Source organism: Pseudomyrmex gracilis, unplaced genomic scaffold, assembly GCF_002006095.1.
Source record: "Pseudomyrmex gracilis isolate BER0280 unplaced genomic scaffold, ASM200609v1 scaffold_168, whole genome shotgun sequence".
In the NCBI taxonomy this organism is placed as follows: domain Eukaryota; kingdom Metazoa; phylum Arthropoda; class Insecta; order Hymenoptera; family Formicidae; genus Pseudomyrmex; species Pseudomyrmex gracilis.
Window position 1 is genome coordinate 77,907 of NW_018020752.1, and position 17,905 is coordinate 95,811.

The 17,905-nt window shown below is 44.9% G+C and overlaps 3 protein-coding genes across 4 annotated transcripts; 1 reads left to right on the top strand and 2 right to left on the bottom strand.

Moving 5' to 3' along the window:
• Positions 1-208: 208 nt before the first annotated feature.
• LOC109857693 lies at positions 209-4,751 on the bottom strand. Its single transcript, XM_020434267.1, has 6 exons — positions 4,643-4,751; positions 3,401-3,614; positions 3,088-3,305; positions 2,637-2,982; positions 1,977-2,558; positions 209-1,825 (listed from the first exon to the last, which is right to left on the bottom strand). The coding sequence occupies exons 2-6, from the start codon at positions 3,407-3,409 to the stop codon at positions 1,508-1,510; spliced, it is 1,473 nt and encodes a 490-aa protein (XP_020289856.1). The 5' UTR covers positions 3,410-3,614; positions 4,643-4,751; the 3' UTR covers positions 209-1,507.
• Positions 4,398-7,032, top strand: LOC109857694 (sodium channel protein Nach-like). Its single transcript, XM_020434268.1, has 7 exons — positions 4,398-4,719; positions 4,802-5,369; positions 5,453-5,567; positions 5,667-5,943; positions 6,244-6,397; positions 6,522-6,631; positions 6,838-7,032. The coding sequence occupies exons 2-7, from the start codon at positions 5,185-5,187 to the stop codon at positions 6,987-6,989; spliced, it is 993 nt and encodes a 330-aa protein (XP_020289857.1). The 5' UTR covers positions 4,398-4,719; positions 4,802-5,184; the 3' UTR covers positions 6,990-7,032.
• A 203-nt stretch (positions 7,033-7,235) lies between these two features.
• Positions 7,236-17,819, bottom strand: LOC109857652 (huntingtin). 2 transcript variants are annotated; one of them, XM_020434174.1, is made up of 15 exons: positions 17,564-17,819; positions 17,219-17,405; positions 16,694-16,972; positions 16,451-16,592; positions 15,777-16,361; positions 15,095-15,696; positions 14,699-15,012; positions 13,298-14,608; positions 9,141-13,191; positions 8,829-9,034; positions 8,580-8,754; positions 8,064-8,477; positions 7,791-7,951; positions 7,595-7,682; positions 7,236-7,511 (listed from the first exon to the last, which is right to left on the bottom strand). In XM_020434174.1, the coding sequence occupies exons 1-15, from the start codon at positions 17,647-17,649 to the stop codon at positions 7,413-7,415; spliced, it is 8,700 nt and encodes a 2,899-aa protein (XP_020289763.1). In that variant the 5' UTR covers positions 17,650-17,819; the 3' UTR covers positions 7,236-7,412. The 2 variants fall into 2 exon arrangements, with proteins under 2 accessions (XP_020289763.1, XP_020289764.1); XM_020434175.1 differs by having other exon boundaries at positions 17,219-17,399; positions 17,564-17,818.
• Between the last annotated feature and the right edge of the window lie 86 nt (positions 17,820-17,905).

A 17,905-nucleotide genomic window follows, 5' to 3' on the forward strand; every position in this document is an offset into this window, starting at 1 on the left:
TTTTTTTTTTTTTTTTTTTTTTTGTACTTTGTTTCACAAGTCGTCGTACAAAATCAAAATTACCGGGGATCTCTCTCTCTCTTCGACTTGTGTCTTTGCCCGTCTCGTTATTCGAGTTTATAGAAGTTATATCCTACCGCGTCAATACGATTATATATATATATATATATATGTGTGTGTATATATATATATATAGTCATAGCTTATTATAAACGTTATGTAAATAATTGTTCAGTAATCGGTTACGTTAATGGACGCGCGCCGTCCCTCTCCGATCGCCTTGACACGGGCGTGACTCCGACTCTTCAAAGTGATCAAGCGCTCCGCGCGTCCGTTAATGAGTAATTACCAATTGTTCTACTGTCGCATATATACATATATATATACACAAAAATATTTATAGGTTCTATATATATATATATATATAACATATATATATGTATATATGGTATATTTAAGTGTATATACAGGGTGTTTCGGGAAGAAAAGATCAATATTTTGGGAGGCGACGGTATCGGTCATTGTGATTAAAAATGTTTCGTATGAACGTGCGTTTCGTTCCAAACTCGGTTTCCGAGACAGAGTTCGGCGCGCAATATCGCGTCTGTTTGTTGGCCGTTGTTTGATTTTCCCTTTCGACTGACTGTTACACGTTGACTGTGACATCGTAGAAGCGATGTTGAAAATGCCGCGCGTATTTTTGTCGCGCAAACGTCGAATATGCAGATACACGGTGTTTACGGCTGTAGTTTTTCGTTCCGGAACAAAGAACTACACGTTTTTCGCGCGAACGTTTTCGCTTGATCGACATCGTCTCTCTCCCAGAATCACCGGCCTGTCCTCCTGGGACAGTCTAGATATATACACACACACACACACAAATATACATATATACACGTTACACGTAATAAAATTCTCATAAGCACCTCTCTCATTGCAGGAAGAGACTACAATAACGACGTGAAAAAAAACTAAAAAAAAAAAGAAAAAAAAAAAACAATTTAATATTATATTACAATACCTTGTTTAGCTTGAGAACGGGAAGAAAGTAGAGTAGTTATGTACTCTGGTGTATTTAAAAAAACGTTTCAAACAATAAAGCTATTGCTACCAAGTGAAAAATCTCGATGAGGATATTATTTATATATATTCAATCTCGAAACTCACACAAGCGAATGTATAAAAAAATAACGAGTTTCACAAATTTGGCTTGAATGTCTTTATCTTGGAGTTTTTCACATCTCACGTGTGCGTTCGCTCTGTGACATTTCGCATTACGTAATATATTTCTCTTAAAATGTTACATCGTAGATTATATATATTTTTATTTATTGTATATATATTTTGTCGAGACACAATGTGAGATAGTTCGCAAGAATTATTTCACCTTCGCAACGTAACTCCGCAAACGATATGTTTGAGGTTTTTTTTTGTTGTACATCGTGTATATTTTTAGAAAAAATTTTATTAAAAAACGACGCGCGAATGTTTGACCGAAGAAGAAACGTCAAGAATCGACGATCTTCTGATCGAGTGGCAATTGCTGGGAACGATCCTCGTTGAACGTCACGTCGTGACTCGACTGCTGCTGCTTCGGCGTACAATTGTCCGGAGTCGATTCGAGAGCGTACAATTTGTCGAGCTGCTGTCGAATTTGATTGAGACATTCCAGACGAACGATTCTCTTGCCGGAATTGACCGTCGCGTCCCGATGAATTGTCAGAGCGTTGAACAGCAATTGCCAACCGTTCTCCTGAAGATCTTGAGCTATCTTCTCGACGGTCTCCGGTTCCGTTTGCTGCTCTTGTTGTAACGGCGCGTCGGTCTGTAAAAAAAATCGTATACCGTTGCGTCGCCGATGTGCGCGGAAAAGACGTTTCTAAGTAATTAATTTAATTAAAAAAAAACACACACTTTGATTTTTTACAATAAATTTGTTTATTAATTAATTACGTGTACAATTGACTACTCGTTACCTTCGCGTTGTCCATGATACCGACCATGCGATCGATCGATTCCAGAACGCGAGTCTTCGCCGCGTTATCCGCTTTCGTGAAACGCGCGGATCCTTCGTCAAGCGCGAGATCCTTCGTGGTTTTGTCAATCGACTCGTCGATCAACGCGTAGGACGGCCTGGTCGTCGTTACGAAATAAGAAGAAACCGCGTCGCCGGAATTCTTCTGCCTATTGATTCTCACGTCGAGTCCTCGCCTCTCGATCCGCTGCTTGTCGCTCTTATCGTTCGCGATCGTCGTCGCCACATCGTCGGTCCGCTTCAATCTCTCCAACTCCTCGAGTTCCAGAACGAGTTTTCGCATTTCTTGATAATCGCGCGCGTTTCGCCGACAATCGTCGTCGTCGTCGTTGTTCTCGTTGTTTCTCGTATCCGCGGAGACGTACTCGCGTTCGTTCCCGCCGACGACGTTCGAACGACGTTGCCTCGTTCCGAGATTCGAGGACGCGCGCGGTTTTCGCGACAAAAATTGACGAACGCGCGGAACGTACCTCGCCGACGTCTCGCTCTCCGCGTCGGAAACCTCTTGCTCGTCCGGCGATTCCTTACGAGAGAAAATACGTCAGGAAACAACAAAAACGAACGAATTGAAAACAATCATTTCCATCGACAAACGTATTACCTCGAGTTCTCTGTAACAACCGTGCTTCCTCAGCGAAGAATAGGTAGTTTTGACGGGTATCGATTGCACGTACTTGGGACAGACCTCGAGATCCTCGTTGTTCAATTTCGAGTTAATTGTGTCTCGCTTCGTCCTCAACGGATACTTATCGCGCTCGAGTGGTCTTCTCTGACGACGGGAGTGCGGCGATTTTCTGAGACAACGACAGGAAATCGCGTTCGTTTGGCAATCGTGAAAGCCCATCATCTTCTGCGACAAAGGACTGCTCTGTGACTTCTTGATGTTCGAACTGATCGGTTCCACGCGCTCGTACTGGCTCAGCATCGCCTCGATATTCTCCGACGTTCTTCGATTAAATCAAATTTATTGGATTAATTAATTAAAATTAATTTAAAAAAATTAATTTGACAATTTTGTTATCAACCGGTAAGGAAAGAGAGAGAATCGTCACCTCGGCCTCCCGGGCGGAGAGTGAATTCTTCGTCTCTCGGGCGGACAGTGGCACGAGGGACAGTGTCTCTCGTAGAACTTGGTCCTCCTCTTGCGCGCCGTTGAACCGCGCAATCCGTCCTCGTAGTCGTTCTGTCCGCACTTGGGACAGAACTCGGTGTACTGATACCCGACGTCCTTGTATCCGCTCGTTCCCTTCCTGTACATCTCCGTAGTTTCCTAAAGCAACGCGAGAGCCAAACACAAATCGAAGTATTTCTTCCTAAATTTCTAATTTTTTTCTAAAAAATATGTGTGTAACGTAAAATTCTTACCATATTCATCGCGTAACGCGGCGATTATCAGAATTCGTTATCGAACGTCGAAAGTCTCGCACGCCACGGTTCTAGAGTGACACTGAAATCCCGCTGAAACCGATCGAACTGATCTCATGATAAGGTGCAGAGAAACCGGACTCTCATAGTTTTCAGAAGTCATGCGTTGCAAGTTTGTTTTTTTTTTCACGTCGGTCGGGCTTTCGCTTAAATTCTGTTGATTCAAAAAAGAGAAAAAGAGAGAGAAAGAGAGAGAGAAAGAAAACTCAATACAAAAAAACATAAAATACGGTTAAACAATTGGAAAGGTTGTGCACATCTCTCGTACATACGCGACGCGTGAAACGCACGAGTTTTGACACACGTTCCTCCGCGCGTCGACTCATCGATGCGAAAATGTTTCGATTGAAACACATTTGTTATTTCAGTGTGTATATATATATATACGTATTCGCGTATATAGGATTTGGTTGCGAGTTTCACAAAACTCTTCTCGATATAAAAAAAAAATTACGTTCTTGAAATAAATGGAATACTACTGCATTATTTTTTTTTTGTATTACGCGCTAAAAATTTTATTTAAAGTAAATAATTAAAATTTATTATCCCCGTAAAATATTCAATAAGCGTGATATGTCGCGCTTATTGAATTTTTCAGATATCGTGTGCACGCGATAAATGCTTCATCGCGATGATGATGATAAAAAAATCGCGCAATTACTTGCGTGTAATATCGCGATATTTTCAATTTATTTGCGCGCATTTACTTGCTCGCGGATTTTCCGCAACGTGACGTAAAGCGTGACAGTCGTGTGTGACACACACACATAGAGAGTAGATACTTAATAATTATCTTTCTGTGAAAAAGAAACGCGATTATTGTTAACAAAACAATAATTAATAATTTAATTTTTTATATAATTGTTTTTTATTTTTAAATAACACGTTTTTGAAAACTTTCGAAAAAAAAAAACAAGCTACAACAAGAGGAAAAAAGATTGTTTCTCACGGATCATCGAGATGGGTGTCAAATCCTCGCTGGAGTGTTCCCAAACGAAAACTCACGAGAACTCATCGAGCGCTCGCGAAAAGAATTTTCGATTTCACACGAACGAGATTTTGGCCGATTATCAGACGCGAATGAAAAATGCACTTGCCGGACAACAAATCGTGCCGGACGTTTTGTTCAATCACATAGGTGTCGAGATAAACGGAACAAACGCGAAAGAGAAACTTTCTTACCTCATCGACTTCGCGCGCAATTCCAGCATTCACGGACTCAATCACATAGTCGCGCGTCGGAGACATCCCGTGGAAAGGTGTGTTTATTCACAACTGCCTATTAGTATTTGTTACAAAATATGAAAGAGACCGCGTAAAAAACGCGTGTGCGTAACGAAGAATTTTAGCGATCGTGTTCATCGGAGTGTGCCTGATGCTTTGCATCTACGTGTCGGTGAGTTATTGGAACCGCTACCAGAACGAGGCCACCGTTCAGAGCATCGATTTGAATCGGCAGACGTTCCACATCCGGAAACCGTCGTTCGTCATCTGTCCCGCCAATCAAACGGACGAGAGCAAATTTCCAGCTACCTTCCAGCGGCACGTGTTTCCACATCTCGCTCTCAGTTTCAAGTTTATTATACATTTAATTCACTTTGTTTTTTTTTTGTTTTTATTACATTACTTGAGATCGTCTAAATTACGCTCGCAGATACGACGTGGAGGACAATTCGGAGACGAGAAGTTTCTTTCGGTTTCTATCCAGCGTCGATTACGAGAGCATGCACGAGACGCCGAACTTCGACGCGGTTCCGCCGGACAAGTGGCTGCCGATCTTGCACGATCTGCGAAACGAGTTTCATCCCTATTTCAGTGAGAGTCAAAACGTAACGGTGTACTCGATAATCACCGAGAGAGGCGTATGCCTGTCGGTGCGAAATTACATGAGCATTTACGTTACGTTTGAGTGAGCAAACACTACCTACTTCGATCTTGGAGAGTTACATTCTCCTCCCATCACTTCAACCATTGTTGTTTTTCATCTCGAAGGTACTGGATGCAGAACAACTGGACCGTGGTACCGAAACCAGAGATCGTACCGTTTTACCATCCTGAGGACGATGGCAACATAGAGACGTTGAGAGTGCCGACGAATGGAATGATGGTGAATCGATCGGATAATCCACATTCTTTGTTTATTATTTTCCAAAAAAAAAAAAAAAAACAAACAAACATTCCTCCTGACTCGTTATTCATTTTCCAGATCAGCGTGTACTATCCCGGCGAAGTGAACGAGTATCAGCACAAAACGTCTTACTTGGAACCTTTTCGCGTAGACCAGTACAGCGTCTCGGTTGTGGAGTACGTCACCAGTTACAAAATGATGCGTCTCACGCTGAAACAGAGGAAGTGTAAGTTCAGCGAGGACGGAGGTCTGGAGATGTGGCCGGTGTACACGTTGCACATGTGTATAATGGAATGCAGATACCGAACGATCCTTCAGCGCTGCGGTTGCTTTCCTCACTTCGCACGCCCGACAGGTTTGCGCGATTACTCGTTTTTTGTTTTGAGTTTCTGCGAATCGCTAAATTGGATAACAAACAATTAGACAACAACAGACCCGCATTTTTAGTTTTTGAAGATCCGAGAGTGTGGAATCAGAGAAAACAAAAGAAAGAAAGAAGGAAATAAATATCTATGTAAGATATTCTCGTAAATTCTTTTTATGTTCAAAAATTATGTGCAAAATTATGAAATGCGTAATTGTTGTGCAAATTCACGTTCTGTGTGTGTGTGTGTGTGTGTGTGTGACAATGATTGTTTCTACGTTCGGTCTTCAGCGGGTGTTCCGATATGCAACGCTACCCAGCTGCGTTGCATCGCTACCATAAAAGATCAACTCTTTCTGCACAAACACGTACCAGCCAGGTGCAATTGCTTGCCGAATTGCAACGACGATGATTACAAGTTACAGAAACGCAGCAGTTCGTTAAGGTAATTTTTAAATCGCGCTCATTATCACGCAGAAGATATCGCAACATGAACGGCAACATGTGCGAACATTCAATTATTTCGCGTTTATCTGTTTATATGATAACGATGATGTTTGCCTTTTCAGAAATGACGTGTTTTACGACGACGTCCCGATGATATGGTTCAATCTAATCGTAGAACTTCCGAAGAGTTTATTCAATCGACAGGAAGTATTCGGATTTAACGATTTTATAAGCAAGTTAATTAACACTTGACACACATTTTTACATAATCGTCGTTTATTAAATTTCCAAGTTGATAATTTATATTATTAACACTTCAGTGCAAGATATGAGTCTCCGAGATCACGCGACTTTAGTCACGTTTTTATTACCTGATAGAGTCTCTTGGTTATATTTCTTGGTATTATATTATTATTTGTGCGTTTTTTTTTGTTACAGCGGCAGTGGGGAGCGCAGCAGGTTTATTTCTCGGTGCCAGTGCACTATCGGTGATAGAAGTGTTCTACTACGTCACTCTGCACATGTGGGTCTATTATCTGAAAAACAAACCGACGAAAACGAAACAGACTAAAAAAGTTTACAAACAATAACCGATAAAATTGTTACTTGTTCCGATGGTTACCGTTTGCGTTAGAAAAATATCTCTAGTCTCACACTCTTTGTCCGCGCGTTTTTCTCGCGAGAGATCCTTGTCGCCAATTTGCGTTGTACCCAGGTTTGAAGTTGCAGAAGAGATACAAGAAAACGATGATACGTATTTACTTAAAAAATACTGTTTATTGAAAAACAAGTTTTATATATATATATGTGTGTGTGTGTATATATATATATATATATCTTTTTCTCTTTGTTGAAGGAATATAATGTAAAATAAATTATCGTCATACATACAAATGTACACATGTACACACGACGTGGCGTGTCAACGCGCTATAGCAGTTGTACATTGGTTTGTAATTTATCTCCTAAGTTTTGTTTTTTTTTTTTTTCTCTCGAACTATGGTCAACATACATTAAAACGACGTTAGAATGTCAGTGAACGGAGTCCCGGGTTCCTTCGCCGCAGTCTCGAAGGTTTCGACGAACGCTTTCTTTTGAGACTCCTTCGGTAGCTGAAAAAGATTCACACAGAAATAAAACATCATCAACAATCGGATAAATATTTGCACGTGAATCGAGAAAAGCATCAGTTTACTTTGTAATAAAAATCCGAAGCGGCTATACACAAGATCTTCTTGTCCTCGTAATCGTACTTTCCTATTCTCGACTGAACGTACGGAAATCTATATTACATTGTGGCTAAGGACTGGTTTTGTCTCCGTTTGCAAGAGATTACAAATTATGTCGCGCACACACACACAAGTTGCGTTCGACGCGCAAGAAAAGGATACAAAGCTCTTAGCCAGTGATTCGTCGACGCGCTTATGAAGAAACAGGACAAGCACCAGGTCGACATCGCTATCGGCAAACTCTGAATGAAATTTGGCAAACTGAAGACCACCCAGTCCTGAAGAAGCTCCATTTCCGTGCTGGTGCAAGCTTTCTCGCAAACCTGGCGCGAAACAAAATCCAGACAATTCACTCGTTTTTTTTTTTCACATCCTGCTTGTTAATTATAATTGATTTCTTTTGTTTTTTTTTTTTTTTTAAATAAATTTACAAACTTTGAAGACCACAGCGGAAAGTAATCTCGGATGCGGTTGTTGCGGAGACAGAAATTCACCGATGACCTTGGTCAGAATCTCCGACGGCGGGAAGAAATCCGTGAGAACGTGCGACAGAACCGTGCACAGCACCTCAACTTCCATCGGATGGCCCTTACGAATTTTGTCGAATATCGCGGAGATACGTTCTATCGATCGTACCAAAGCCTCGGGCTCGACGTCGGGCAGCGGTTCTTCGGCACCGGGCTGATTCAAACGATCGGCCGCCTCGGTGTACATGCACGTCAGCAAAAGCTGCAGAGCCGGCAGTGCCAGCAACGGACTCGGTTGCTTCAGCCGATCGATCGCAACTTTGACGATTTGCTCGGCGACCTTTCCCACCACGCTTCTCGTTGCCACGAGTCTCTCCAGACCCTGTGAGAAAAGTTAAAAATAAATAAATAAATAAATAGTATCCTCGTATGGTACCGGAAGATTAATTAATTGAATTTGAGAGAGAATCGTCGTGACGCACACCTGCAGCAAAGTCTGATGCAAACCGTACGAGATATTTTGGGACGTGACTAGAGAAAGGACTAATTCTAGTACGGCAGGCGCTTCCGTATCAGGCGGCGTGTCTTCTGCGTGTTCCAGCAGAAAAAACACCAGAGCCCACATTACTCCCTGATGCTCTTCGCTTTGGTCTAATACACTGTGTACCAATGGTTACGTTAGAACAAAAAAACGATTGAGAAATTTAGATTAAACCTTTGTTCAAAAGGTTACCTATTCGAATCTTGCGAATCGATGTGCTTTTGTATATATTCGATGGTTAAGGGGTGTATAATATTCATGGTTTCCTCGCACTTGGTCAGTACAGCGCTTTGCAGCAAATACAGAGAGCCGTGAAGCGCGGAAACTCTGGAAGCTAAGAATCCCGATTTTAAATTAACATCAACTATTCGCTTTACCTTGTCCAAAGTCTCCAAATCCTGCGGAATAAAATCAGAGGTTATAAAAAAAAGAAAAAAAAACGCAGTTTTATTTATTTATTTATTTTCTGTCACACGAAAGCAAGAACGAATGGGAACTTCTCACCAACGGCGTTAACACGGCGGCGGCTTTGCACACGGAAATGGCCAGGTATTGATGCAAGATCGCGTTCTCCGACGGATGAATCCTCGAGACCTCCAGACACACGTCCAACATCCATTGATACTGCGATCTCTCGAGAAAGAGTTCCGAGATCGCGAGAATCGACTTGACGATTTCCGTTAACAGTTGCACGGGCGTGTTAGCCTGCGGCAACAACCAAGTGGTGTAATGTTCGATCAGAAAACGCAAACACGAGTCGAGATCGAGCGAGGCGGACATAAGCGCGTCGTTCCGTCTGTTCTTCAAATCCAGAACGGAAGCGTTTAATTTGTCCTCGTACAAATTGCACAACGACCACAAGTAAGAGACCGATAGCTGACTGTACATGAATTTGTCGGAAGACGAGGTTCTCTCCACGTTCGTTCGATGAAATATGTGATCCAACTTCAATCCGGTTTTGTTCTCGGAGTCGTTCATGTACTCGTACTTCCAGATGAGCAACTCCTGTATCGCGTAGAGTTTTCGCGAACTGATCTTGTGAACGGATAGCTGCGGATCTCTGGGATGATGAACGTAAGCGCTCCCGTCGGGATTGCCGGGACACGGCAGAAGCAGAGTCTGCAAGAGCAATCGAGTTATCGCCTGAATCGCCAGGCTGCTCGCTTGAATCAACGTCGCCATCTCTTCCGAGGGTGCGTTCTCGTTTTGCAGGAAATTGAGAACGCTCAGAAACGCCATCCAGATCTCCTCGAACTGCGACCTGGACGTCCAACCCAGCAAATTAACTCGATAGATAAACTGTTCCAGAATGTCCACTTCCAACAGGATATTGGACTCGGACGACAGCAGGGGAAAGTAGCACTTGGTGGGACCCGATCCGACGACGTGACAGCCGCGTCTCCACACCAACGGTGGCGTCAGGATGTAGGAGTTCACCAGCGGCTGCCGGCTCACGCTGATTACCAGCGATTTTATCGCGTTGAACAAATACGGCGGAATATTTCTCGTGGAATTCTCGACCTGACACTTCTCAAGCCAGGTTACTATCGACGTCATTTGGATGCAGGCCCGGGCGTAATCCCTGGTGTCCTCGTCGCGCAGAGCCGGCTCCAGCGCATGAGAATCCACCAGCGGTAAAGGTTCTATTGTCGTTAATATACTCTCCACGATCTTCGTCAGCGAGATCGCCGCGGAACAGACCCAAGTGTAACGCGCGCCGTCTCCGAAGATCTTGCTCGGGGCAGCCTGTCGCAAAATTTCAGCCGCGCAACTCAACGCGAGATACGTGTCGTGCGGTCTCGATTTGCGAACGTTCTTTTTGTCCGAATGAATCATCCAGTGCGCAAGCTCAAGGCACAGCAAGGAAAATCTGGCGATATCCTCCTCGAATTTCACGTCGATCTTCGCCACGTTGTACTTCGCCAACTTGGGCAGTGTCTTCATGTACACTCTGACGGTCGGAATTACGGTGAAGAGCATCTCCCAGTAGAGAGAATCGCTCAGCAACTCGGAGAATCTAGCGGCGTATTTCAACTCCTTTCCGCTGCTGTTATCCGCTTCCGGATTGTAGATCTGGTGTGGCTTTGGCATGACCTCGCAGATATAGTGAATGTGCTCTAACAAACATTGCTTGGCGGCGACGTACAGGGGATTCGCGTCGAAATAGAAATCCTTCTCGCTTTGCGCCTGTCCGAACTCCAACTGCTGACACTTCTCGACGCTGAGCCTCGCTCCCAATATCACACAGTGCTTCAGAATCTTCAAATTGAATTCTTTGCATGAGAGAATGCTCATGCAATCGTCGAAGTCCAAGTTCTTCAGTAATTGCGCCAGTTCCACGGGATTGTTGCCGACGTTCGGCTGGCAGCATCGCAGTTTCACTTGCGACAGGAACCAATTTCTGTCCAACTGAACGCTCTTCACCGTAGACGGATTGAACGGTCTGCACTGATCGAGTTCGAGCGGCGACAGATCGTAGTACTGAACAGCGAGTTTGTTCAGCAAACTGACCAAGCCGCCGTGCTTCCGAGCCAATTTGGTGATTTGCAGGGTGTCCATGATCTTCACGATCTCCTCCTTCGACAACTGATTGATCACATCTTCTGCGTTGGTGGTTAACAGTATCTCCACCTTGCGGCTGGCGATCTTCGCCGCCATTCTCGACAGTGCGAGATACTTGGTTGACAGCAATCCCGGTATCAGGGTCATTATGACCGCGCCGCTCTGCGAGTGATGAGCGCCCTCGATGCACTGCAGCAGACGCTTTATGAAACTGGGCCGCGACAAATCCGTGCACTTCGTCGCTATGGCTTGGACAAGCAATCCGCTTGCGGCCGGATTTCTGTGAATAGCCGTGGTAAGCAGATCTCTCACCGGAGATTCGGTTGCGATGTTTATCGCTTCTTCGATGTGATTTACCAGCAACCACGTAAGCGGCTCCACATCGTTGAGATTCTCGCATATGTAATCGCAGAACAATATGATTCCACCTCGTCGAATAATCTGTATGTTTATGCTGCTTGTGGTGTGATCGTGCGTTTTCTTGTCGCTCGGCCGAACGTAAGCGACGTAATCGGGTTTGCCAATGCCCAGAATTTTCGACCAGAAGGACATCTCGTTGTAACCGAGCAAGATCATCAAATACGCCCACTGGCACGTAACCGTCGGGCACGTATTCCCGATGTTGAGCATCAGATAGTTCAGATCGTCGATCAGCAATTTTTCCTCATCGGGCACGTTGCGACCCTGAATCATCTGCATCGTCGCGTTCGCCACCTTGCAGTGACTGCCGGATTCGAACATGTGAATGCACAATTGCAGGAAAAACGCGAACTGGTGCACCAGATAAATGTCGTCCGCCGTGTAATCGGAGAAACCGACGAAAGGATCCGCGGATTTGTGATTTATCAGACCGAGCAGATTGAACACCTTCGTGCTTATCAGATTGATCACTTTGAATATAAATCTGGCCAATATTTGTTCGGGCGAGGCTTGACGCGACAGAGTGCTCATAACGTTCAAAGGATCCGTATTGCATTCGGACTTCGAGGCCGGATCCTCGGACGGTGAGAACAGCTGAGATACGTCCGTCACACATATGCTGAGATCCGAGAGACGTGCCAGCATCGCCTCCTCTTTTGCGCAGGAAATCAACGAGAGCAGCACAACGTTAATCATACCCAACCACCGCTTGAGTCTCAGTGTGGAAGCCGTCGCGGATATTGACGCGGTGAAGAGTATCTTCAGAAGTGGATCGACCGGTCGGAAAACCGTGGGCGAGATGGCGGCGAACAATTTCACGAGCGCGATGTGAGCTTTCTCGGATTCTATCTTGAGTTTTCCAGCCGCCATTATCGGCAGCACGGTGTCCATGGTCAGTCTCGACCACCGTCGCCATTTTTCTTCCCCATTACCGTCCCCGCTGAATCTGGATTCAGCCAGACACAATGCCAAGAGCTCTATCACCTCGTGATACTCCACCAGACGCAGCAGCATGGCTATCAGCACGTCTTTCGTCGTTTCCAATTCGCGTTGCTCGATCACGCTCGAACTGCCATTACGAACGAGAAATATATCCTCGATTACGGGAGCGAGAGCGGGTATACAGTGCGAAATCGCGGGCTGTCCGCTCGCCATCAGACCGTCGCACAATTGAATTATCTTCGGCACGCCGATTATTGTTTTCGAGTGATTCTTCTCGTAAGACAAGTGCACCAAGAAATTGAACACCTTCGGCAACAATTCTTCGGTCTGTTGTATGTGACCCTCTTCGATAAATTCGAATTGCTTCAACACAAATCCGATGAATATCTTGTCGGAATCCAGTAAACAGTAATTGACCTTCAACTGGACCAGCTGACTCAGCAACATCAGAACTTGGCACTGCAACGCGATGTTGCTCGTAACGGTGTACTGCTTCAAAGACTTGATAACCATCGGCTCGAAGAGCCGAATGAAAGATGCGACGGATGTCTTCTGGTCCGACGATCGCGCCAGGGTCTTGAACACCGACGAGAATTTGCGATCACTCTTTCTGCGCAACAATCCTATCCACCTGGAAATACAAAAAAAAAAAAAAAAAGAAAGAAAGACTGGTTAGCGAACTAGCACGTGCGCGGCTGCTCGCGAAGTATATCTAGAATGATGAAACTCGTGCTCACCCGGTATCCGGTTCGTTTTCGCCCCTGCAATTGTTTCCTATTCGTTTGATCGTGTTCGCCATTTGTCGGGCGGGATGTTGAAAGCACTGGTTGTAGAAACCGCGAATGTCATCCTGCAAGGTGTCGCGTCGATCCAGATTCTTCTGCGTGTCCAACTCGCTCCACTGCGCGCACACATTCGTGCCGAACAAGCACTTGAGCAACTGCTGAACACACCGTACCGTCGCCGTGGGTGATAAAACAACGGTGGTTTTTAGATAATACAAAACCTCCTCCGCTATTCGGCCGGCTTCGTTGACAAACGCGATCTCGAGAATCTGCGAGAGCACGTCCAGCGTTGCGTTCAGCAGCGAGACGTACATCTCGCTGGCCTCGTGCTGCAGAGTGACCAAGTAATTGGAATGCGCCGCTTTCAGGATGTCGTGTATCTTCATGTAATGCGGTATGCCGACGAACGTTCCAATCAGTTCCTTTCCGCTCCTCAGGATTCCGATCTTCTCGCCCTTCTCCTTCGACCTCGATTGCTCCGGCACGATCTTCTTCTTGGGCGACAACGTTTGCGCGGTCGACAGGGAGGGCAACAGAGGTTTGGAGCTGCTTTGCGTCAGCTGCACCTCGTCGATGACGTGAACGAAGATATTGAGAACCCTCATGATGTGCGTCAACAAGAATTCCAGATGTTTGTCCTTGCACGTGCTCCACAGTTTTATCGGGTCGCTCCCCGCTTTGAAGTTACACACGGCCAATCCGGAAGCCAGATTGCCGGCGAGAAGTATCAGATGCCGGTGCGTGGACAGATCCAGACTGATGGTCGACGACGTGAGCAATGGCATCGCCAGCGACAAGAGACCGCTGCCCACCGGGGCGATCATTTCGTTCATCAAATTGATGTCGCTCGCGTCCGATCGATCGCCGCTTCTCTTAGATTTCTTCAGCGGGGTTTTCGGCAAAATATAATCCCATCCTCTGACGTAAACCGTGGTGGGGTAAGTCTCGCTCAGACAGAAGAGAGTCTCGCAGCATCCGTATATCAAATACTTGGAAGAGTGAACCGTCATTATCTCCGTAAGGATATTGACTACGCGGGACAGGGAATATTCCACGCCGGAGTCGTGACTCGGTCCGTCGTAATGATTCAGAAACACGAAAGGTTTGATGGACGTGTTCACGAAGGGCTTATGTTTAATTTGGCACGACGACAGTTCCGAGATGCTCGTCGTTACGGTGCTTAAAAATTGCTGAGTGTACCGCGTGGCCTTTCTCGTAACCGTATCCTCCTGAGGATGTCGAAAGTATAAAAACGGAATACTTCTGAAATGACAAAGAGCGCGAAACGCGCGCACACGTTGATTTAAATACGTACAGGCGATAAAGTGAAGAAATTTGTAAAGTTCGTCTTACTTAACAATGGCGTCTGACGCAGCGTGTCTCACCCTTTGATCTTGATCGCCCAATAACGTTATTATCACGTCGACAAAATGCTCTTGAAATAACGTTTGTCCCGCAATGTGCTCGATCGTGACATACGACAATTTACTCAGCAATTGGACCAATTTCACTTTCACGAGAAAATACGAATTCTTCATGAGTTTCGGCAGAGCGGCCAAAATGGTGAGACCGTGTTCGTTATCGACAGATTCGAGCAGTTCCGTCAAGCAGATATTCAACGCGTCCAGTGTTTGACGACACGTTGTCGCGGAATCGTCGTTCAAGCCCTGCATTATGCGACAGAAAAACAAGCGAGGGAGTTAGGAAGAAACTTCGCGAAACGTCGTCCTCTTAAATGTACAAACTCACGTTTAGAAGCAACTTTATCATGTCGTCCAACGACACGTTTCCGTGACCGTTCTCGATCGAACACCTCGCCTCGAAGTCTCGAAATGAGCCGCCGTACTGAACAAACACGGACTTCAAAAAAAATCCGATCACCATTGCTATATTGCCTCTGATCTGCGGATCTGGATGATTTGCAAACAGCAAGATGTCTGCAATCAATTGGTTCGTCTCATTGCAGCTCGGCTCTCTGGCCACGGTCATTGTAAACAAATGGGGATCAAGTTTCAAGATGTAACCCACGCACGTTAGAGCGAGAGACTTTACACTAACACGAAACAGCTTGTCTGATATCAAGTGACCGGGTTTGCCCGCCAGCAGGAATGAGGATACTAGGTAACGACAGCAGAACTTGACGGGCATATCCGAGTCCGTGAAACTACCGACATCCGCTTCGTACAACGGGAAATCTAAGGAAGATTTCTTGGGCGAGGCGAACGACAGGGTGGCCTCGTCGGAGTAACTTCCTTCCTCCTTCGATTGTTCGCTCTGTAGACTCGGATACGTCGTTCTTTCGGACTTTTCGATCTCGCTTCCAACATCGCTACCCTCCTCGACGACTTCATCTGAAAAACATCGGGAGCTACAACATTCGCGAAATCATCGTGGGGCGAGTTACGTTTCGCAACATGCTTCATGTTCTTACTGTCGACGACTCCGATTTTCAGACCGCAAAGATTTTCCAAAACCTTTCCCTTCAACTCAATCACGTCGCTCGTCGTGTGCGATTCCTCCTGCGTCTGCACGCTGCACGCAACCGGCGGTGTTATTATTTTTGTATCCGATATCCATTTGTCTATGTTAGACGTAATTTCCGGCACGTCGGGTTCGTGAAGATTCAAAATTGATTCCGAATTTCCGCCGCAAGCGGTACTCGCGCTGGAAATACTCATCTGGCCCAGCGACGGGGCGTGCGCGTTTTGATTCGTTATTATCTTGCTTTGAGTTATGCCCTCTGACGACAACAAAACCGACACCAGTGACTTAGGAGGCATTTTCAAGAGTTGCACCAGCGTCTCTAAGGCTGCATTTATAACATTGTGATCGGAATGCCACTTCGTGTAATGCAAACCCAACTCGTAAATATGCAACAGACTATCCGTCTGTTGCGTCTCAACGTCCTCGGGTTCAGAGGGTTTGCATATGTGGGGCAAAATCACTCTTAAGCATCCAAACACGCCTATGATAACGGACGAGTGATCCTCGACGTTTCTCGCTGGCATTATTATATCTGACGAGACAGACAGAGCATTGATAAATGCCTTTTTTTTGTTTTTTAAAACGTAGAACATTTATGATTTAAATACACTTTCATCGTACCTAACAGATGATTCAACACATAATTTAAAAAGAACTGCGGTTTCCTGCAGTTTATACAAGTTGCTAGAATCATATTAGCTGCCGCTCTGCGAAAAGCTGCTTGAGGGGAAGAAATGTTCTCGAAAAATGCTCTCAGCAAGTTCTGAAACACATTTTTTAATGATGGTTTCTTCTTTTTTTTTTTCTTCAAGAAAACCACTTGCGTGAATACTTTTTTTTGACACAAATATATGATATACTTGCCTTGACATCTTTATCTGTCATAAATGGTCCTAACACTTTGAAAATTAACGGCAACGAGTGCGACAACGTTTCGATGACAATGTCCTCGGATCGATGAGCAATAATGACTATACAAGGTATCAGATTTGACACGTAAGCTTTACCCCTCGAGGGACGTATCATGTGACTCAGCAGACCAAATCTCAGGAGAGCAGCTCTCAGTATACGCGCGGGACCATTTCTCTTTATTTCATTGTAAAGTTCTACCTGAATCTTGCTGATGTTGCTGTCAACCATTATCTAAAAAATAATGTAATCAATGTGACATCAATGTATAATCACACATTTGTGCGATTCACGTGACTCTTGCAGAAGTTTGCCAGTTGAATAAAAGGATTCACACTGATTTTCAAAACTGATTTCTATTACCTGATATTAGAGTGTACTTTAAATAATTTTAAAGTGTTTCATTTAAAGTTGAACATAATTGTCATGTGGCAGTAGAAAAACACATTCTGTCTTTCTCTCTCACTTCCTTACACATACCCTTATAATTTTATTAAGAGATTCATCCGCGACCATCCTGACATCCGATTCCTCGTCGTTACACAACGCCAGCAGTGTTTCAATAGTAGCAGTGAGAATTTGCGGAAATTTGGCATTCTGTCTGACGGCTGGTGAACATATACCCTCGACAATTACCGTGCAGCACGATATCTTTTCCTTCCTGTTGCTTAGAGCATAGATGTTTTTTTATTATCATCTGTCAACTGTGACAGATCTCTCTTCGAAATATTGAAAAACACCAACAATTTGAAGATCTGGCAAAGAGCCAGAGAAGAATCTCTTTTCAATAACTCTTAAATGTTGCTCTCATAGAGACACACATACCTTGCTCCAGAATCCGACAGTGTGTCTGATTCACGTAGCGCGTTCAGTGTTTCCACAGCCTTCAACACGTTGTTCAGTTGAGCCATGTCGATTCAGAGACTTTGTCAGATTCGTCTGGAGACTTGTTTCACTGATCTATTCGAAAAACATTGAGAAAAACGAACATTTTGCCATCCCTCTCTTCTTGTGGCCGAAGCGTAATATACAAGCCATACGCAGCATAGCGCGCGGAACATATGTATTGACCATTTCGGTACGTGTGCGACAGAGCGTTCGTCCTGACTCAACTTTTCGAGACCGATTTTAACCCGCTTGAGTCAACTCTCCCCTGTTTTCCCCCCA